The following is a 22,171-nucleotide window of genomic DNA, read 5'->3' on the forward strand; positions in this document are numbered from 1 at the left end:
TAATACAGTAAGTATCACACTGGATAGCAAATGTGTTCTTATGCAAATCTGTAAAGGCTCAGTTAGTAACTATTCCCAACAAAACACTTCTTAAACAGCTCCTTAAAGCTTAATTTATTAATATATTTCCTGGAATGTTTGTATTTACTGTACCTTCCTTTCCTTAAAGCAAATGTCAAAGAAGTATTTGAACAAACTACTGTTCATCATCAGATCCCCTTCAACTGGGACTGTGAATTCATCCGGCTTCATTTTGGACATAACAGAAAGAAGCATCTTAACTATACAGAGTTCACTCAGTTTCTTCAGGTTAGTTGTTAACCTTCTTTCAATGTACAGATGAAATGAATTTTCATCTCTAGAAGTAAATTAATATCACTATAAATTTTGATCTTAGCCCGATAATAGCCACAATTCTCTGATACTAATCCTAGCAGCAATGAACTGTTACTTTTCTGTGTGAGTTCGTTAAGGAGTGCTTACTTATTGTCTTTAGCTTGAATATCATCCTATAAATATGTGGGTTTAAATATTTTTTTAATGAAATTAACGGATTGTTGAAACCTTGTGCAGATACAACATTGAGTCAGCAGTCTCCTTTTTCTGTTGTAGGAATTTAATTCAGAAACTAACCTCAACCAGAGATTACGTCCCCAATGTAACCTTGTTACATTGTTCTTGTTAACCATGTAACCCCAATCATTTTTAATCTTGGACTCTGAATCTTTAAGATCAATATCCAAATTTTTTCTAGCAGTTGAGTAATTAATAAAGGAATGTGTAGCAGCCAGCCTTAAATATGCAAATATCACTACTCAAATTATTTAGTAAAAGTGAATATTTCCTTACAATTGAAGAGATTGAATAGGGGCTGTTCTCTGACAAAGGAATCTGTGCATTGAATGAATTGATACGCAGAATTCTTATTTTATTTGGATTGACCTTAAAGTTTAAATTGCAGTTGTGTTGTGTTAAGATTATAAACAAAGTCAAAATTTTGTGAACAGTGGGTTACAGAATTTGCTTAAACACTATTTCTGAATATTAATTGTAGGAGCTGCAGTCAGAACATGCAAGACAGGCCTTTGCTTTGAAGGACAAAAATAAAAGTGGCATGATTACTGGGCTGGACTTCAGTGATGTCATGGTTACCCTTCGCTCCCATATGCTGACACCAATTGTGGAAGAAAATTTAGTTTCAGTAAGTGTGAAGAAAAACGTCTCAAGTTCAGGGTTTAATAGCTGTGATGTTTTAAAACATTAGTGCTTCTCTCCCACTTTTTCTTTTCCTATCTGTTTATTACTTTCACAGTGCTAGAAATTATTACCTTTGTAGTAGAGTTGGCAGGATGAAACATGGCAATGCTTCTCAGTTATGTGGTAGAAAATTTTGCAGTCTGGTTTACAGGCTTAAAGTGCCATTGCATGCAGTTTGAGTTAGTCTGCTGTGCTTTTGCCTAAAGCAGAGCAAGCAATATTTTACCCAGAAAGAATATCAATTTGGGCTAAAGCATCTGATTTTTAGATTTCCATATAGAACAGACTAGAATGGGTGTAGACTCCTTACAGTTTTGCCCTTTTATGCACTCTTACATTGTTTTCAGTTCAATGTTTAGAAAATAAGCATGTAGAGTTAGAATGGTTACAGTTGTGACTGGCAAGATCTGCAGGTAGTGTTTATAAGGCAAAGGATAACTTTATTACAGTTTATGCCAAAAAATATCCCATTTAATGGTTCTACTGTTGTATTTGTATTAAAAGGGGCGTAAAATTACGTAAGTAGAAAGATACCTTTATTTCTTTCCTTACTTGCCCAAATGAATATTTCTGTAATTTGTAATAAGATGTTGGATAAAAGAGCTTGAGGCACTTAGTGGCATCATTTCATTTTTACAGGTAGCTGGTGGAACTGTTTCACATCAGGTCAGCTTCTCCTACTTCAATGCATTTAATGCCCTTTTGAATAACATGGATCTTGTTAGGAAGATATACAGTAATATAGCAGGTACAAGAAAAGATGTTGAAGTCACAAAAGGTAAAGTATATTTCCTACTTTTTATTAATGTTTTAGTTTTGCCCAATCTGTATGCTGGTGTTGCATACAGGGTAAGGCAAGTCAGAGGCTGCATAGTATGCAACATCAGCACTATTGTAGAAATATTTTAAGGGTTATTTTCATCCCTGTTGGTTAGTAATGATTTTCAGGTAGCTCACTAAGAAGAAGAATTGGAATTCTGGCTGAAACCTTGCCGGCCATATTAGTTTGTATGAATATCTGCAAAACAATATTTCATTGGGGATTTTACCACTCCTTGAAAGAGGTATATTATTGCTTCGAGATAGGAGGTGCCAAGAACATATGAAATCAGTAATCTCCGTATTGCTTTAGCTCTGGTTATTTTATCTGCAATTAAATCCTTTCTAGAAAAATGGTAATAGTTACTAACTTCTTTTGCTGACCTGAGTGGTTTTATGTAGTTTATGTTGACATACAGAACATAGTTAATCTCTGTACATATGAAAGGTAGACATCAGTCTTGCTGTAAGCATTAGTGGATTTATTTTGTAAACATTCTATGACAGATTTTATCATTGACTTTATTACCTGCATGGACAGGACCAGTCAAGTCTATGTGTGGTAAAAAGCATGCGGGGTTTTTTTCTTTTTTCTTTTTTTTTTTCCCTTTTATGTTTGTTTTATGTTCATATGCTCAGCATACTTTTCATCCCTAAAGAGAAGCATAAAATAACTGTCAGTGTTCTCCAAATAGTGCTAACAAGTTAGCTGGCATTTTTTTTTATTCTTGATGTAAATGCATAGACACATCTTGCCTGGATTTGTGTTGTGAAAAAAAGCTACTGTATTGTCATTGCTAAAACTTGCTTATTGTAGCTTGCCAATTATGTCATGAATGTGCAGTGTAATTTGGATAGATGAACACATAAGTTTGGGGTCACTGAGAGGTAACAGAGAAAAGAAGCATGGACATGATGGTGATAAATGTGTTAGCTGCCCTTAAAGCTATGGATAATGGATAATTATTCTGTTCATTTTGCAAAACTTGAGGAAAAAAAATAATACATTTTGTGTGTGTTGTTATTAACCTTGATGATATGAGAATTTATTTGAATCATACTTGGCCTATGTTTCAAAGATCTCTTTCAAGACAGATGTCTTCCTAAAGTTATCCTTTTCTTTTGCATTATGAATTTTGCTTCCTGATGATAGTTTTCATTCTTTTGTGATATTTAAGTTATTTGCTGGAGTTGTCCATAAAGATGAAATTTGACAAATAACACAATTGCTTTATTTCTCCTTCCCTTTAAAATCCAGAGGAATTTACCCAGACTGCAATCCGATTTGGACAAGTTACACCGTTGGAAATAGATATTCTTTACCAACTTACAGGTTTATACAGTGTTACTGGGTAACTTATGATAATTAATTTTATCATTTTACAACCATATTTTTGGTTTTTTGTGCAAAATCTCCTCACCTTATTTTTAAAATCTGTGTGTTTTGTTGTATTTCATTACAATTTATTTGCCATAAAATGGCTGGTGTGTGCAGGTGTTTTCTAAGTAAACTCTGTTTATAAAGCACCATTGTTAATTGTTGTGTCATAGATTTAAATATAAGATAGCAAAATTACATTATGGTAATCCCAGAAGTCTATAATTCTCCACTATTCTTAACTTTATTGATGTTTTACATAGTTGTTTGCATGTGAACTCTTGGGGAGGGATACCTAGAAAAGGTTTAAGGTGTGAATTACATCCTTTATTACTAGTAATCAATAACTCCCTTATGAATAACCTGAGATCCCTTGACAGCTACAAGAAGGGAGTGCCCTTCTAACTCCAAGAATTCTTTATTGCAATATAGCAGAACTCTTAGGCATGCATTTAAATATGATGAGTCTTTTTTTTTTTTTTTTTAAATATAACTCAAGATGTATTCTGTGAGATGCGGCTAGGAATACTGTATTGAATATGTTTGGTATTTTAACTAACAGTAATTTACTTCCCTCTGCCTTGTGTTAAGGCGCTTAACTTTGGCAGATATTGAGAGAGTAGCACCACTGGCTGAGGGTGCATTACCTTACCACCTGGCAGAACTCCAGAGGCAGGTAGGTAGAAGTGTTATGTACAATCAAAATTGCTGAAATTAAGTGAATGTTTAAGTGTACACATGTATGAAAAGTAAAAAGAAAAAAACCCTCTTTAAACAGTTTCCTAACAAATGGGTTATGTTGTATGTTCTTTGCTATAAAGATAGAATTAGGACAGTATTTAGTAAGCAATTCACCTGTGCAACCCTGGGTCCACTCCTCCCTAACCTCATTTAAGGGCTGGCAGCCAAAAGAGAAGTATCTCTACTTGCCTCCTTTTGGAATTTCCAGCACGCCCTGATCTCTGGAAAGGGATAAGCTATTTCTTCTTTGTTACTGAATTGTGACCACAGCCTTTCTTGAGTTATCAGAAACTAGTTAAAAGGCAACTGTATCTACTGGCCCCCCTGTTGTTACAATGAGTTTGTTCTTTTCCACTTCACCTTTTATACATGTTACAACAAAGTTCCTTTAAATTATTGTATCCACTGGAATATCTAGGATCTGTATCAATGATAGGAAAATCATTAGTTCAACTGTTATGGTTGAAAAATTATCATAAGTGGAATATAACAGATCTTCATTATGTGAATGTTGCTCTATTTATTCTTTTGTCAGGTGGATTTAGTCATTCAGCAGTGTTTCAAACAAATTGGTCTGAAACACTGTCTGATCTGTTTATGATGTTGCTACTCTGTTGTCCCTGGGTGCTTGATGTTATTAGTCTTCCTAGTCCAGTGATAGGAAAAGGGCAAAAGAGGACAGATTTAGGTTAGTTGTAAGGAGAAACTTCTTTATTCAGGGGATGGTGAGGCCCTGGCACAGCTGCCCAGAAGAGCTCTGGGCACCCCATCCCTGGAGGTGCTCAAGGCCAGGCTGGATGGGGCCCTGGGCAACCTGAGCTGGTGGGGGCAACCAGCCTGCACAGGGGTGGGACTGAGTGGGTTGCAAGGTCCCTTCCAAACCCAGCCATTCTGTGTATTCCAAAAGACAAGAATGGTGGAATGAGTTGATGCAGGAATGTATATGCAATGTTTGTCCAGACTAATGAGAAGTATTTTTGCTGAAGTTTCGTAACTGTGTTTGTAACTGCCATCTTTGGCTTTAATCAGTGTATTCTATAGCACTCCGCTTTCTGAGTAGACTATTATGAAACAAAATACTTTGCCTATTTTATTTTACACCTCAGAATTACCTTTGGAGCTTAACACTGTTATAAAATGAGCACACTGAAAAAAAGCTTTACTCATTACTAGAACATACTCTTTTAATGCTCTTGGAGTAATAGAGAGTGCTTTAACCCTATTCTGCATTCCGTATTGAGAGCACAGCAAAAAGGAAGCAATTTTGTTTTCTCTCTTTTGTAAGGAATGGTCTTTTACTGGACCATATCCTAAGCGAACCTATTATTACTGAATTTTACAGTACTGATAGATACAATGAAAATTAGTTGTTCGTGGTTGAGATAATATCATTCTTGTGAGGTCCATCTGTCCCTGGAAAATGAAAACACTTCTCTAACTGCATTTATATGGCTTTAAAAGGAAAACCTAATTTTTTGCATAAACTTGCTCTGTCTTTGTGGGTTTGGTGGAAATGGAAAGCAGCTTCCAACCATGTTTACTTTATTGTCAGGTTTTTTTTGTTTTTTTGTTTGTTTGTTTAAATGTTTTTTTTTCTGTAGAAAAAATGGTACAAAATCCTGTTGTGGTTTTTTTTTTTTTTTTTTTTTTTCCCCGTCTGAACTTCATAGGTTGTTGTTCTTACCTGTGTACATACTGTGTAACATCACATGATAAAGGCTGGGATTTGCACATCCAGTGTAATGCCAGCATAAGCAGGGTTGCTTACACTGAGGTATGTGCTGCCTTTCAGTGGTTGTTTCACAGTTCAGAGCTTTGATAAGCCCAATGTAAATGTTAGCAGTGAAACATCTGTGTGATGATCTTTGTAGAGAATTTGTAACGTGCATCACAGCAAAGCGCTCTGTAGTGTTCTGAGGTCTGAATACATCCCAGCTCTGCATTTACGAGGAGTACATCTGCAAATGATACAGGTCGTACATAAGGAACAAAGGAGTCTGCTTTTGGGAGATGGGCTTTGGTATCTGCTTTAGTGCAGATGTTAACCTCTAGTATTTTGACCACCTTTACATACATAGTATAAATTCTTTTCTAACACCCTTAGTTATGTTTGGAAGAAAACTTGGCATACTTTACAGTTCAAGTTTCTGAATCTTTACGTATCAGCTTATCTTTATTACCTTATATGTAATAAGAATCAAATAATGTGATTTTGAACCTCTGGAAATATTTTGTGTAGACTTGGTTTTTATTTAAAACCCCAGCATGTTTATAATAATGTATGTAATTGAAGTGAGTGAGGTCATCATTGTGTCTGCAAATCATCAACTGCCTGAAAAAGCTTTGTGGGAAATGCTCTGGGGAATAATTGACATTTTTTGCTTGTTTTGAAGGTAGTAAATGTCATGTTTATTCTATGTAGTAATGTGTATATATAATCTTAGCATCTGTCATCAGAGTATACATTTTATCTGTGAGATACTGAATTTTATTTAAGCTAACAAGGGGTGTCCATCCCTTGGAAGTCTGATGGCAATAGAATGAAAAGTTGATCTATATTTCTATATACTTTATCTTGAGCATAGATTGATGATCGATTTATTTATTTATTTGTTTGTTTGTTTGTTTATTTATTTATTTATTTATTGGCAGTACTAGGAAAATGTAAGAACATGGATGTAAGGAGTATTAGAAAAATATGCTTTGTTTAGTGGACGTCTTGGAATCTTTCTTTACCTTCATAAAAGCAGATCTATTGTGTCTTTGTTCTCCCAGCAAGGTTTTGAAACATTGTTGGTTTTTTTTTCTCTTTTTTTTTCCTCACACAGCAATCGTTTGGAGAGCTAGGCAGGCCTATCTGGCTCCAGATAGCTGAGTCAGCCTACAGGTTCACTTTGGGCTCAATTGCTGGAGGTGAGTGATTTGTCTGGGTTTCAGGCCCGGGTTAGCAGTCTTTTTGCCAGACTCTTTGGGACCCTCTAAGGTGCATTTTCTTGGTTATGCAGATGAGGCATTGGAGGGTGCAGCCACTTCTGGTTGTGCCACTGCATCTTCCTTTATCCCTTCTATTCTAGTACCCTTTTAGGAACAACTGAAACTCTACTCCCTTGAGCGACACATTTGCTTATTTATTTTATTACTTATTGCTTCTTTTTCTGATTGGTTTTCTTTGTTCAGTATACCTTGTTCTATACAATACATAATAAATCTGTTCTGGAAAATTTTTCTAGATTCTCAGTATTGTTCTTTCTTACTTCCAACATACCAGCGATCTTACCAGCTTGTATATATTTGTGTGTTTAAATTACTGTTAAACAAATTCACCATAGCATTTATGTACTATTTATATACCAACAGAGAAGTTGCAGAACTAATGCTCTGAATGTTTTCTCACAGCTGTTGGTGCTACAGCAGTGTATCCCATAGACCTGGTGAAAACTCGTATGCAGAATCAGCGCTCCACTGGTTCAGTCGTAGGAGAGTTGATGTATAAAAACAGCTTCGACTGCTTTAAAAAGGTTTTGCGTTTTGAAGGCTTTTTTGGTCTTTACAGAGGTAAGTGAATAAAATGTATATATTGGCTTGAGGATTTTCTTCTTCTTCTTCTTCTTCTTTTTTTTTTTTTTTTAATACCTCAAGAAGTAGTCTTATTGGAAAATGTGAAACTTGATATAATTTACATTTTTGCTTCTGTCTCATAGAGCTGAATATTTAACTTCCCTTGAGCACTGTTCATCATAATTGCTGGGAAAAAAGAGGCCTTCTGTTGTTACTGATTGGCTTTTTTGGTGCACAGATTTGTTTAAAGTCCTAATCTCTGTGGTGTGAGTGTTGTGGACGAGAATATCTCACAAACTGAGGTTTGTGATTTTTGGCTGGGGGCAAACATGAGGAATGGATTTTAGCCTGTGAAGAGTAAATATCTGTTTTACAGCAAATATTTTTTATTAAAAGAAAGAAAATAGTCATTCTGAAAGATACTTGTTAAACTGGATGCCAGATTGCTCATTCCTCGTACCTCTGCAGGTATTGGGACTACTGTGAGCAAGAAATTGCAGCCTGCAATTTATGTATCACTTTGTTCCAAAACACAGGTTAAGAATTCAAAGCAACTTCTTATCAGTTGCACCAGTTAGATAGAAAGCTATCTTGCTTATTTTTTTAGCTTAGGAGAAGGTTATGGAAGCATTTGTATCATATCAACAAGATAACTTACTTAAAGGGTGCGTACATTAGTCAGTCTTCTGATATTTATATCTAGTTGAATTCTCAATTTTTTAATTTTTTTTTTTCATGCAACAAAACATAAATTTCCTAACAATCATTACTTTTAAAAAATATTTATTTTATTTTCTAATGTGATGGTTACAGACTTGGTTTTCTTATATTAGTGTGTTCTGTCCATGAGGACACTGGTCCTTGCTAGTATTTGTAAGGAACAGTATCTGAGATGTATTTGTATGTGAAAGTCTATAGACTCTGACTAAGTAGCTTCCTGTGATCTTACAGGATTTTGCAGTGACAAATAAAGAGAGGAATAAATGACTCAAAGTGTTAATGAAATAGCCGTGATCTCAGTAAATTATTTTTTTTTTTTAGTAAATTTCTTCCATTTTTGTTGCCAGATCTCTCATTAAAACCAATACACCTTGGAGTTACATTTATGACTCTACTTTAGACTTCATGATTTCTGCAGTTCTTTTCTATAGTACTGTTTTCTTTCTCGGCCCCTCACCCCAACATGATTTTGCACAGTTGCTTCTAAAACTACTCACTTTTTATTTTTGTTTTCTAACTTTTGGCAAATGCTTTCCATAGATGAGTTAAAAACTCTGCTTCACACTTGAGTAGGAAAGAGTGCATGTTGAGGGAGAGTCATGTCAACTTGTTACACTTTTAAAGAATATGTTTAGTAATTATCTTTAAGGTTGTTTAGCATGAGAGGTTTGTGTAGCTGTTCTGAGAATGTTATCTTCAATGGTCAGCATGTCCTCAGATCATCTGCAGATGAGTATTAAACAGAAATGACAGAAATATTTACGGAGTTGACTGTAACTGGAATCTTATATTTCTGAATGGGATTAGCTTAAATTGTTTTCTAATATATAATGATACAATACTTCAGTTTGAAAAATAGACTTGAATGGATATTGGAAAGTTCATATTTTTAAGTAAAAACTTCTAATTTTTCATCAGGAAAACTATGATGCTTATGAAACCTGACATCCAACTAATTATGAAGTATTTTCTAAGCTCTCCTGCTAGACTGTGCTGAATCCCAGGTTCTCTAGAATACAGTGTGTGTGTGTCTGGGGTGTTTGGCTGCATATAAAGGAGGAGACGGAGTGTGGGGAATTGTCTTGTTGTGTTTTGTCTGGTAGTTTTCTTTCACCCCCCACTCCCATAGTACAAGCACTGCAGAGCTGGGTTTTCTTTTTGTGGTGGATCAGAGATTTAGGCTGGGAGGGCAGTATTTCTTTTTGTTATTGTCAACCTTTCTTTGAGTTTAATAACTACCTTTCCTCTGCATAGTAAGTCTGTACATCACACAGAAGGTACTGTGTTGGAAGAAAACACTACACTGCATATATTAAGTGCTACACTTAATACTATAAAAAATACTATAACAAATTTACAGACTTAAGTACTTTGGGGAATTTTGAAGATTCTTTTATGAATCTCAGCCATCATTTTCACTTAAGAGAGAGTGGGAAGCTGCATCATCATAGTTTTGTCGATGTCATTTGATGTTTGATATTATTAGCGTGGGATTTCTTTATTTGTTAATTGGCGAGCACCTCTAACAAATTGATATTCCCTAAGCATGGAAATGAGCATTTCTAATAAAAATAAGCCCTTTAAGTTTTATGATTTTATACATAATATCATGATTACTATGGAGAAAATGAATTGAAAGATAACAGATGCTGCTATAATCTATGTTAGGAAGTTGAGACTGCCACCTATTGATTTTCTTTTTTCTTAAACCAATTAGCTCCTTGTAAGGTGTATGTACTTATATCAAAAGGCTGTTCATTTTGGTAGTAGATGTTTTCCAGGGGCATGAGTCTTTCAAAATGGTTTTCTGACAACTGATAATTCCTCTTGGCAAGATTAATAATAATAATAATAATAATAATAATAATAATAATAATAATAATAATAATAATAATAATAATAAAAATAATTAACTGTAAGAGAGTTTAAAGAAGTTAATGTTGCACTCAACTAATGAGAATCCTTTGCATCATTTGCGTCAAAACTGGAGCCTTGAGAAATGTCAGGTTGGTGGTAGAGTGTAGTTAATAATTTATCATAGTTGTGTGTATCTCTCCTAATTAATCTCCTGTTTTAAGTTTAAGATTAATGGAAAATCATATTAAGGGGCTAAAAAACTAATAAAGTCAAATTAATTCTTATATAAATAGGCATGTGATGAGGTACATGATTTAGTCTTTTACCTTTTTGTTTGTTTGTTTCTGCACAACAACTGTATCAAATTTGATTTGGTTGTGGAAGGTGGCTACATTCACCCTTTTCATTCCATTTTCAACAGATATCTAATTGTAAAATCCTATAGGTATGAATATCCAATGCTCTAGCAGCCGCACATACATAAATGCCATCCACCTCCTAGGGTAACTGCCATCCACTTCAAAGGAAATCCCATGTGCAGAAAGACATTTCTGTAGAGCTCTTATAAAATACTAGTTTCGTTATTAGGAAGATAATGTTGCCTTATGATGTCTTTGTTTCTATAGGCTTGTTACCACAGCTGATAGGTGTTGCTCCAGAAAAGGCTATTAAGCTAACTGTACGTATCTTTTTTTTTTTCCTGACATCTTTTTGTTTGTTAACAAACACAGGATTTGTTTCCTAAAATGTGTGAAAGATGACCACTTACAAGCACTCTAAATAAATATGGTTACAGATGTACTTGATATAGGTTAGTTAGGAGGAAGGATACCTTTAAATTGTATGTAACATATTGTATCTTCATTAGGTCAATGACTTTGTCAGAGACAAATTTACTAAGAAAGATGGTTCCATTCCACTCCCTGCAGAGATCCTTGCTGGTGGCTGTGTAAGTATCTATCCTGTACTCTTCATTGCTAGGAAAAATTGATTTTTGGTAATGTGCAGTACAGTTGGAGTGACAGTTATTTATGTGTGCTTTGTTGACCTGAACAGAACTATATATTTTTTTCTCATTTACAAGATCTGGAAAAGCACTTTTTCTCTTTGAGAAAGTTGCATAATTCTGAGTTCCCTTGGAATTATGTGCTTTAACAACTTCTAGCCTACTACATAGCTTTCAGTTTAAGTGGTGTTTGTATTCACAGAAGAAGCTTCTGTGTGACTACATTCTGTACTTCTGCTTGGGATGATGTTCGTGGTTAATGTGGAGAAAGATCATTAGTCCTCGTGAATGGATTATAGGAATCATGTTTGAGTTTGCTTCTGGGGAAAAAAAGGGGTAGACAAAAAAACCCAACTGTTTGTTCATGAAGTTTTCAAGAGGAAAAAAAATACACTCTTTAACTTGCCATGTGTGATTCTTTTGTTTGTTTGTGAAAACGTGAGAAAACTGAATGATGTAGTCTTATCTTTCAGATTAGAAGTTTGAGTGAATTTTCTGTTTAAGTTACTTCATATGAAATGTAGCTACGTTGCTGCAGATGCTAACTACATCCCTGGTGTAAATATAGTTAAAAACAAACAGTGTTTTCATTGAGATGGAGGATTCTAATTTAGCAGATCTCCAAGCAAGCTGTAAATGATTGGAATTGGTATTAATGATAGGTTTTTTTTTTGTTTTTGTACATTGGCTAATTTCATTTGTAGGATTCACCAAGAGCTGTTAACCCTGTAAAATGTTTAAGGCTTCATTTAGTTTTCTTTTGTAGCAGGGAACACTAATAACTTCCAGTTGAGTAGGCTGACAAGCTAGTAAAAAGCCTCCTCAGCTTACAACAAACCTGGGGCAGAAAGGTTGTTGACCTCTGCAAACTTTTAATTCAAAGAAGCAGCCCTGAAGGGAGGCTGCTTATAGTTCTGCCTGATTGAATTTGGCAGCCTGGTACATGCTTGAGTCTTCACCTGTCAGTGTACAAAGTTTATTTTCTGAGAAATGTGAGAAAGCAGCTGTGATGTATAGCAAGCAAAAGACTAACCTTTCTTCTGGAAAGCGCATACAGATCATTTATAGCAGAACTCATTAGTATTCTTCTCTCTGTTATGGTTAATTCACAGTTTAAAACAAATATCTCATACTCAGTTACTATTTTTACATTGTTTTATACTAAAATTATTGTATTAAATGTGATTTCCTTTTAGGGTTTTTTTCTGCTTCTTGATAGGTACTCCTTCTTCAAAATACATTTTGATTGTCTTACTGTATTAAACATATAAGAATCAGGGAGAAATTTTAGTTTCAGATAAGCTGTCCAGACACAACCCTTTGTACAAGCTGATTGTTGTAGCTGATATTATCTTCCAAAAAGTATCACAGAACTGCAGGAGTTGGAAGGGGACCTCAAGAGATCGAGTCCAACCCCTGCTAAAGCAGATGCCCTGGAGTATGTCACACAGGTAGGCTTCCAGATGAGACCTGAATATCTCCACAGGTGGAAACTCCACAACCTCTCTGAGCAGCCTGTTCCAGTGCTCCATCACCTTAACATAAAGAAATTCTTCTGCAGTTTGTATGGAACTTTCCAAGTTCAAATTCTAGGCCATTGCTCCTTATCCTATTACTGTTTATCACCAAGAAGAGCCAGGCCTCATCCATTTGCCTTTTCCGCAGGCTCAACACACTCAGGTTACTCAGCTTTTCCTCATGTGGACGATGATTCAGGCCCTTCATCATCTTTGTGGCCCTCTGCTGGACTCAAAGAAGATAGGAATACTTACTTGTTCCAATTGGGAGGATTTAGATAAAGTTGGCCTCTGTAGGGCAGATGCTGGCCAGTTTAGCAACCTCAGAGTTGTTTTAATTTCTTTGCAGCCTTGTTTGGGTTATCCAATAATCTTACCAGCTGGTGACTTTCCTATCTGCACTGTTTTTTGTTTGTTTTTTTTAATGTCATTTTAGCTATTTCACTTCTTCCTAAATACTAAAATCATTATTAGCAAGCATATAAAGTTTATTCTAAATGTCTGAAAGGATTAATTAACTGAAATAGTAGCAATATAATTGCTTCTGTCCTCTTTCTCCTCAGTCTTTTTCATCCTTGTTTTGACAGCTTTTTTTTCCATGTTGACTTGCTTGGAAGTAGTGTTGATCTTCTCATTTACTGTATTCATTGTGTTCTGCTTTTTTACAAAATGTTATGAGATAACCAACAGTTACATCCAAGGAACTGCCACAAGCAGCCTTAATCACTTTCAATGTGCTGGGGCAGACAAGCTTTCTCTTCTGGAGATATTACTTCTCTTCCTCATCTTTCCACAATTCTATTCCTTCTCTCTCTGTTAACCCAAAATTATGGGTTACTATGGCACTATGTGCCTTTTATCTATCCCAAAATTGTTTTCATCATCTGGATTTAGGTAGCTTGTGGCTTCTTAAAAATGTCTTGACAAATGTTAATAAATCAGCAAACTCTCAAGTAGACAGGAAGATAGGATATGTTGTTATCTTGAGAGTACATTATAAAAAGAATACATTCAAAATATGCTTTTCACCCCATCGTAACATGAGAAGAAACAGATTATACCTATGTGTAGCTCTTGGAGATGTGCTTACTACCTCTGACTCTCACTTGTCTGTGTTCAGCACTGACTCTTCTCCTGATTGACAGCAATAATGCTCATTTCTACATGTAACAGATGGGTAAGCTGGTTTTTAGGTGTTTTGCTTAGGGCAGAAACCTTCCACACCATTGGAGCCCTACCTTCTCGCAGACAGGGCAGAAACGCATTGTGTGCACTGCTGTCCACAGCCTGGAATCAACAAAGTTGTGGGGAGGAGGCAGAAGCAGCAATAGAAGTAGTGCAGTGGACCATGCACATTCTCCTCTCTGGATGACACTGCTGTATTAAAGTCTATGTGTGGTGTTGTAGTCCTGTGAGACCCACAAACAGGGACAGTTAAAACCTGTGATGTTAGGACGGTAGTGGTTCCAGGCAACCTGTGTGTGGCAGTCAGCATCCTCAGCTCTGTGAGAAGTGCTGTATCATCCCACAAAGGGGCAACCAACAGAATCAGGAACTGCGTTAAGAAGATATTTTTCTCAACTGCTGTAAGATTTTTGGAATAAACTCCTCAGTAAAAGGACACAAATCTCATAGCTGTTACCAGAGACATCCACCAAAGCACTGGCCTATTTGTACGGTCAAGCTGCCTGCCAGTCTTCCTTCCTTACTGCAGGGCAGGGACCTCCCGCAGTCAGCCAGTGCCCTGTGTTTCTTGAAACGTACCTGCTAGCCTCTGGGCAATGTAAATGCCATTGGGGAGTGCAGGGCCTGCTCTGTCAAAGCCCAAATATTCCCAGCTGCTCTCAAGTTGTGGCTGTATTGGAAGTCTGCAAAACAACTGCGTGGGGCAGCTCAGTTACATCGGTCAGGTCATACCTGTCATGGAAAGGGTTCTGGTCATTGATGGATGAAACTGATATCCCATCTTCCTACCTTTCTGAGAGTTTGCTGGTTTGTTAATCAGCAGCAGCACTATCCACACTTCCACATGTTCAGATAAAACAATTTATTTCCCTACTGTTACTGTAATTAATTAAATTTTATTGTAATTTGGTGATTAGCGTTTCTGCCTCTGGAGTTTTCAGCTACCATTAGGTAGTAGGGAGAATGAGTTAGGCTTTAGTGATGCTTTCCATATCCCGGGGAAACAGAAAACTCATGCCTAATGTGAACAGTGCTACTCAAAGAGACTCACCTACTTGATACATGTTAGGCTTGGTGCTGTAGGGTAACTTTTCATCCTCAGCTGAACCGTATAAGTTGACATCTAATGTTGTGTAAGTGAGCAAAAGTACTGTCACAGCAGATGAAAATGCATGTAAATTAGAGCTGTAGTTCCTATGATCTAGGAACTAAATTTTTCCATCAATGGAGTGTGCAGGAGGCTTAGCATTTCAAGTGGATGAATTCCATTTCATGTGAAAGACATTTTTGATTCGTGCTGCAGGATGTGGGGTGCCAGAAGGAAAGGGTATAAGAACCCCTCTTGAAGGTATAGGCAGTGCATATGTTGGTGATTAGGAGAGGGAGATATGTGTGTTTGCCTATATGTATATGAAGAGGTCCCAGAATTTACTTGTCAGGATACTGCTCTTCAAAGTCTTGAAGATAGATACCGTATATCTTTTCATATACTTTAGACAGGTAAAGTTAGGAGAAGAATTAAATGTAGCTGCTTTACTTTGCAGACATTTGAACTTATGAAGAAATGTACTGTTTAGTAAAAGAGACAATAAACTTGCTGTGGGTGCGTGAGCAATGAAAGTTTGGCCTTGAGAAAGAAGTGCAAGTTCTTTTGATGTGTTTGAAGTAGGCTGTTTTAAGTAGCATCTTATTTTAGCTGCTTCTATGGGGTATGGTTGTGGTCCAGGATGTGGTGGTTTCAGAAAGGAAGGAAGGAAGGGCTCAAAATAGGCCTCTCCCCCTTTGTAGCATATGCCTCTGGGTGGAATTGGAAAGGGCAAGAGGTCTCATGTTGCAGGGTCATTTGTGTATTTCCTTCAGCCTTTGGCATGTCATGAGGCGTTTGCTCTGGGATCTCAAACTACATCTTTTCTCTCATAACCTTTGCTGTCAGATTTAGTTCCTTTATTTGCTCCTTGTAGAGTTATTTTACATGACATTAAGGTTAAGTAGAAGCTTTTATTACTGGTATTTTTGATGTGTATGAATAACCTCCATTCAGAAACAAATTTGTCAACCTTTTTTAAAGTGTCTGTTATAATTTATGTGCGAAGGAAGATTTTCTTGGGGAGGAAATCTAGATTTAGTGCACCTTCTGTGAAAGAAATGCCAGGACCGTAGTGTGTACCTTTGTGTGTGTATATGTGCGCACGTGTATATAAAAAACATAGCTGACAGCTGAAATAAGGTACTTTGAGAAAGAATGATGGTGATTGCCAATGATTTGCACAGAAGCACGGAGATTTGTATTGCAACTCTGCGCTGCCAGTTTGTTTTTCTTTGGAGATCTCTTCTCCATCCCCTTCTGAGACACTTGCTGTGCTGCTGGGAACCCAGGCAGTGCCTTCCTTCCACCTCATTCTTCATCAGACACACAAACTTTTCCTCAGCAAGAAAACAAAACCAACAGCCCTCCCATTCAGTTCTTCAAAAGCACACAGTGAACAAGTGAGTTTTCTTGTGTTGCATGTTACCTGTACATACGATGTGACAGGACATCATTTGTTCACAAAGCTGAATTCAGTGTAGATCTTTATGTGAATTGAGTTATTCTTGTGCATAAAAGTTTGCTCCAGATGTAACTGTATGAAAGAGTGAGGCTTGGGCAGGAGCCTGTAGTGCTGATAGGCAGCATTTCATTGAGTGTCTTAATGGTTACTGCTCTTTTTAAGAAAGCTGGTTGTATACACAACGTTCAAAGCAATTAAAGAGCTTTCTAAGAGCTTTTCTACTGACAATACAAGTTAGGGTTTTTCTTTTGTTTTATTTTACTCAGTCATCTGCTTATCAAGTCATTTTACTACTAATGTTGTTATATGTAATTCTCTATAAACAGCATAAAATTGGTAACACTTTAGTACTGCTGCTAAATTATGAAGAAGTTCTGTTTAGAGCCTTATCTGTTCATTTGTGCATCAGAACTGGGCTGAGAGCAGCAGAGGGAGGCAGTTGTGCACCTAGGGGAGGAGGAGGCTAATTGCAGGAAGATTGAATTCAGTTCAGAAAATAGAAATGTTTATGAATTGGCCTATTTGTGTTTCTTTGGTGGGCGTTAGGCAAATAGGAAGGGTTATTTTGGCTGCTCTGCAGGATGTGCTAATTTACAACAGATTAAAAATAAAAAATGATAAAAAATTGAATTTCATGTGTGTAAACAAAGAATGCATATTAAATAGGCAGGTAGCAGATACACTTCTATGATGCACTATGTTATTATGTAGTAAGAGTTTTCTGATTAATATTTTATCCAGAGTATAAAAAAACATGTAGGGAAACTATAAACAGTGAAAATTGTTTTTTTAATGCAATATGGGGAAAAAAAAAATAAATTGGTTACTGTTCAACAGAATTTGCCAGATGAGATTTATGTAAGTTTTGTTTATTTTGAAACTTTTCTGAGCAGGACAACCATTGCTTCTTACATGCACAGGGCTGTGCTAACTGGAAAGGAAAAGGTAACGTGGGAAGTTAATAAGGTCTGAAGAACAGTTTTGGATATGAGTGGTACCAGGGAACTGGGAAAAGTTTATGCATTAAGTCTGGGAAATAGAGAAGGTGGGGCCAGTTTGTCCAATCTAGGAATTCCCAATGGTCTTCCAGACAGTTTCAGTACAGATAATTAATCAAAAGCAGAGGTTGGTAGGCCACTGTTTGGGTCAGGGATTTCAGATGTCTGTACTGACCGAGGTGTCTTTCTCTTGGTCAGTGAGGATTTTGAGACCCCCATCACACAGCCACTACCGGAGTGCTCAGAATGTTCCTTGTTTTCTATAAGATCTATTGAGGCCCTTTTCTCAAATCTAAAATAAGTTTCCAACTTGTAAGATGTGCTCCCAGGTTAACCTCAGTTCTGCCTGTTGCTGGAGAGGAGGAGATGTGCTATAGCAGAGACATAACAAAAAGGGTTAGTGTTTAGTTCTGAATCAATTAGGGAACACCAGGAGGTGGGACAGTGAGCTGACCAATGATTTTTATTTTTATCTTTTTTCTGCACACACCCTCAGTTTTACAAAGAGAGTTTCTTTCCTGAGCAGAACATTTCTAGCATGTGGAACGCCGTGCTCAGCTCAGAGGAAGATCGGGCTCCTGTTTGTGTCTAGTATCATATTTTGAAATGTTACTCTTCCTATTTAAAATTTGTTTTGTTTCCAATTAGGAGAATTACAGTCTACTAAACAAAACTCCAAACACCTTTTCTAATTATTTAAAATTACACCATTAAATGCAAATTTACTTTTTAAAAAGCATCACGACTAAATGCTAATAGCATGTCTACTCATTGGTGATGGATTACTATTAAATAAACATAAGGTCTTCTTAGTAAGCGTTTGATGCCCCAGCAGTACAAGTCTAATCATTGTTGTCAAGTAGTGTTTAGTGCACTAGCTGATGGACTTTTGTGCAGTCTCCTGACTTGTAGGAAGTGATGCAAAGGAGAATTGCAGAGGCAAACCAATTCAATCCACTGCAGTGGAATATTAACAGGTAAATGTAAGAATTTATGTGAATCAGAATTCTGTACAAAACCACGATTTCTGGTGTGGGCTTTTAACCTCCAGACAAGTGCTTTGTTAACTCGCACTCGTGGGTTTTTATTTGAGAATATGAGCCAGTGGAATGAGAGGTGAAGGCACTCTGCACCTTGCAAAGTCAGTCTGTCACCACATGCCCCAATAATGCGTTTCACTTTCTTTTTCTTTGGGTTTGCAGGCAGGAGCTTCCCAGGTCATCTTCACTAATCCACTGGAGATTGTTAAGATTCGGCTGCAGGTAGCGGGAGAAATTACTACAGGACCCAGAGTCAGTGCCCTCTCTGTTATGAAGGATTTAGGCCTTCTTGGTCTCTATAAGGTATGTGTGTCTGCTCTGAGTGGCTTCATTATAGCTCTGCTAACATATTTTATGCTAAACTTTTACAGTGTTGAAACAAAGACTGTGTTAAAAACAAAGAAACCTTTTGAATTTAGAACCAATTTCTTCCTGCAGGGCAGTTCCCACAGTGGAAAACTGAAGAAAACCCACTTCTATATTAATGGCAGTGGGATACATAAAAGTACTCCCCCATTCTGTCCTCTGGGCTTTTATACTGAGCTACAGGGAGTCCTGTATTGCAGACCTGCTGGCTTCTAGTGCCGATAATTTCATTTGGTGGGGTTTTGTGAAAAGTTTCTTTACCTTTCCTGCGTGTTTTTCTTACATTTATTTTGAATCTCTGTTATCTCTATTGTTACCTTTGCAGCAGGATATTCTCTTTGTCTTAATAATTTGATGGCAGCGAAACAGTGGTATAGTTTAGCAGGATTCAGATTTTTAAGAAGTTAAATGGAGGGATTTGTCAATAACAAATTCCACTTTAAAAAAAGCCCATACTGTACTGTACTTCAGCAGAGTGCCAGTCAACAGATTCCTTCCCTGCAGGTACACTTAGTACCATCATTACAGATCAGATGTAATGGAGCAGAAGCTATTAGTTTTCTTAAACAAGGAATGGTATTTCTTGCTTTATCTTCTGTCAGCACGAGGGGTAATACGTAAATTCAGCACTTGCATTATCTGTGCATTTACAAAACATTGCTTTACCTGATTTGTCATAGACCTGTGATAATAGTATAGAAATGTGCAAATTTGTTTCTGGAGCTGCAGCTTTTGCTTGGAATTCAATAAATCAGATTAACAACTGTTAGATTTCCCAAAGATCACAGATGTTTTGTTACACGGGACAAAGTTATTATTTCTCTTTGCAGCAATTCAACAATTGAGCTTACTAAAAATCCTGCCATTCTTTAGAATTGCATTATCTTTTGTGAGTAACTGCATAAATGCATGTTAGAGCATAAACTGTCTGTGTGGAAATGACTGAAGGCACGAGATTCTCTGTACTTGGTGTCCTACAGTGGTTTCCCTTTTTGGTAGACGTTTGGTGCAGCTTCTTCTATCAGCTACGTGATCACCTGTGCAGAGCAGTATGAGGTGTTACAAACCTAGATGGTATTTTAGTGATGGTTTTGTGTTTGATGGAAAGAATTGACATGCAAGGACTTGTCTCACTGCTTCTTTGCTTGTGGTCATTGTGAGAGACATCAGGACCTTGTTGCGTTCTTTGTCATGTTTGGACACATCACATATAAAAGGTACTTCTAGGTACTGATGTCAGAATTGTTGCTGCGTAAACCTAGGTATGAACCTTGGATCATCCTTAATCTAGAAGCCTGCTTTAGTTTTTTGTTTGAGTTCAATTCTACATCTTCTGTTTCCTGAATTAGTTTGTTTTCCATGTTGTTTATCTAGTAGATCAAGAGAGCTGATGCGTCCTGGGCTCTGGATATCAATTTTAACCTTATTTACAAAATGTATTTTTATTACGTCTCTTTTCTGCGTGACAGGGTGCCAAAGCATGTTTCCTCAGAGACATTCCCTTTTCTGCCATCTACTTTCCTGTTTATGCTCATAGCAAGCTGATGTTCGCTGATGAACACGGCCATGTGGGAGGGCTTAATCTCCTTGCAGCTGGAGCCATCGCAGGTAATTTTTTTTCTTTTAGTAAGTAATATTTAATATTCATTCGGTAGCCCCATATAAAGGAAGGGTATGGTACTATTGTGTCTGATTTAATCTAAATTTGATCACTGTTATCCTTAGTGGGAGGCGATGTAATTTTGATGAGAGCTAATTACATTTGCATAATGTGGATAAACAGTGTAATGCAGCTCAGCAACTTGTAGTCAAATTTGATCTGTCTGTCTCAATGGGGTTTTACTTGTTACTGTGCTCTCTGAGTTGAAGGCTAATTTGAATCTTTGATGAACGTAAAATGAGATACCATAAGAGCTAAGAAGAAAATGACTTACTTGGGTTTGGATTCTTGAATAACTGAGAGGAAACTTAGTTCAAAGGCAACTGCCAAAAAACTTCTTGTAAAGAATCTGAGGCTGAAGAATCATACTGTGAAATGTCAAATATTTTAAAGGGTTCTCGAAAATGTTCAATATAAACAAATGAGTGATGGTGATCGGTAAGTTCTTTTTGCTAATTGGCACACACTGTAAAACACTGGATATAGGAATTGTCATGATGGTTAGTTAAGAGGATGCAGAAGGGCAGGTCCTGTTAAGATCACCAGAGTGGAAACCACAGGACCATAGAATCATTAAGGTTGGGAAAAAACCTCTAAGGTCACCAAGTCCAACTACAACCCATGCCCACCATTCCCTTTGATCGCATCCCTCAGTGCCACATCTCCACTGCTCTCAAACACCTCCAGGTAGCTGCAGCCCCTCAGTTGTGAACCAGTCAGTGTTGGCTTCTGTGTAGTTTAGAAACACCCTTGGGTGGGACAGGCCAGTGTTACTGGTTGCAGCTGTGAGGAATAGCAGTGTGTATGTTCATCAGTTGTGGGTACCCTGCGTGTGAGTTCCACAGTGACCTGGTGCAGAGCTTGGCTGTACCTGCTCTGTGCCAGTTGGGTCTTTTCTGGTGTCAGAGGGAAGAGAGAGACCAGCTGGGAAAACAGCAACAGGGGTGTAGCCCTGTTTACTCTTACACGATGCAGGACTGTCTGTCTTGCTGCACTCACAGAAGTTCATACAAATATCATTAACTTCTATCTCATAATACTCATCTTTTAGTTTGATTGCAAACTTTTAGTTTAATTGCAAAACAATTGTACGGTTCTGAGAACTGTGTCCTTCCTTTGACTTGGAAAGCTGAGAGTGGTGCCTTGGAAGTGGCTCTTGCATTGCAGTTGGCTAATATTGTGCTGCTGATACACGGTAGGCTTGTAAAGCACCTTCCTTGTCCTGTTTCTTTGTGTCTTGCCTAATTGCAAGCAGCATCTATTCTCCTACAAAACAGCTCAAACAGCAGAAAGGAAATAATTTAGAACAGGTATTTTAAGCAATAATTTCCTTGCTAACACCTTTAACACATGGATGGTTCAGATTTAAGTTCCCAGGTGAATTATCTGTGTAATTTGCAAAATGTTTTGTAGACTGTGAAAATATAGTGAGGTGGCACAGCTGAGTTTTGCCATAGATCTCCTTTCTGATTTCATATATAACTTACGTGTGAGTTTAAAAATGCTTCATCTACATGATG

The 22,171-nt window shown here is 37.0% G+C and overlaps 1 protein-coding gene across 4 annotated transcripts in view; it reads left to right on the forward strand.

The window, feature by feature from the left end:
- Positions 1 to 22,171, forward strand: part of SLC25A12 (solute carrier family 25 member 12) — a 43,357-nt gene that overhangs the window by 19,734 nt on the left and 1,452 nt on the right. For all 4 annotated transcript variants that reach the window (XM_015868515.1, XM_015868517.2, XM_015868516.2 and 1 more), the window contains 11 exons: positions 170 to 309; positions 1,055 to 1,201; positions 1,897 to 2,035; positions 3,335 to 3,428; positions 4,046 to 4,130; positions 7,024 to 7,108; positions 7,592 to 7,750; positions 10,957 to 11,009; positions 11,199 to 11,279; positions 18,788 to 18,928; positions 20,461 to 20,599. In XM_015868515.1, coding sequence (XP_015724001.1) covers positions 170 to 309; positions 1,055 to 1,201; positions 1,897 to 2,035; positions 3,335 to 3,428; positions 4,046 to 4,130; positions 7,024 to 7,108; positions 7,592 to 7,750; positions 10,957 to 11,009; positions 11,199 to 11,279; positions 18,788 to 18,928; positions 20,461 to 20,599 — 1,263 coding nt within the window. The remainder of the gene's footprint in view (positions 1 to 169; positions 310 to 1,054; positions 1,202 to 1,896; positions 2,036 to 3,334; positions 3,429 to 4,045; positions 4,131 to 7,023; positions 7,109 to 7,591; positions 7,751 to 10,956; positions 11,010 to 11,198; positions 11,280 to 18,787; positions 18,929 to 20,460; positions 20,600 to 22,171) is intronic.

The sequence above is a fragment of the Coturnix japonica genome, chromosome 7 (assembly GCF_001577835.2).
Source record: "Coturnix japonica isolate 7356 chromosome 7, Coturnix japonica 2.1, whole genome shotgun sequence".
Classification (NCBI taxonomy): Eukaryota; Metazoa; Chordata; class Aves; order Galliformes; family Phasianidae; genus Coturnix; species Coturnix japonica.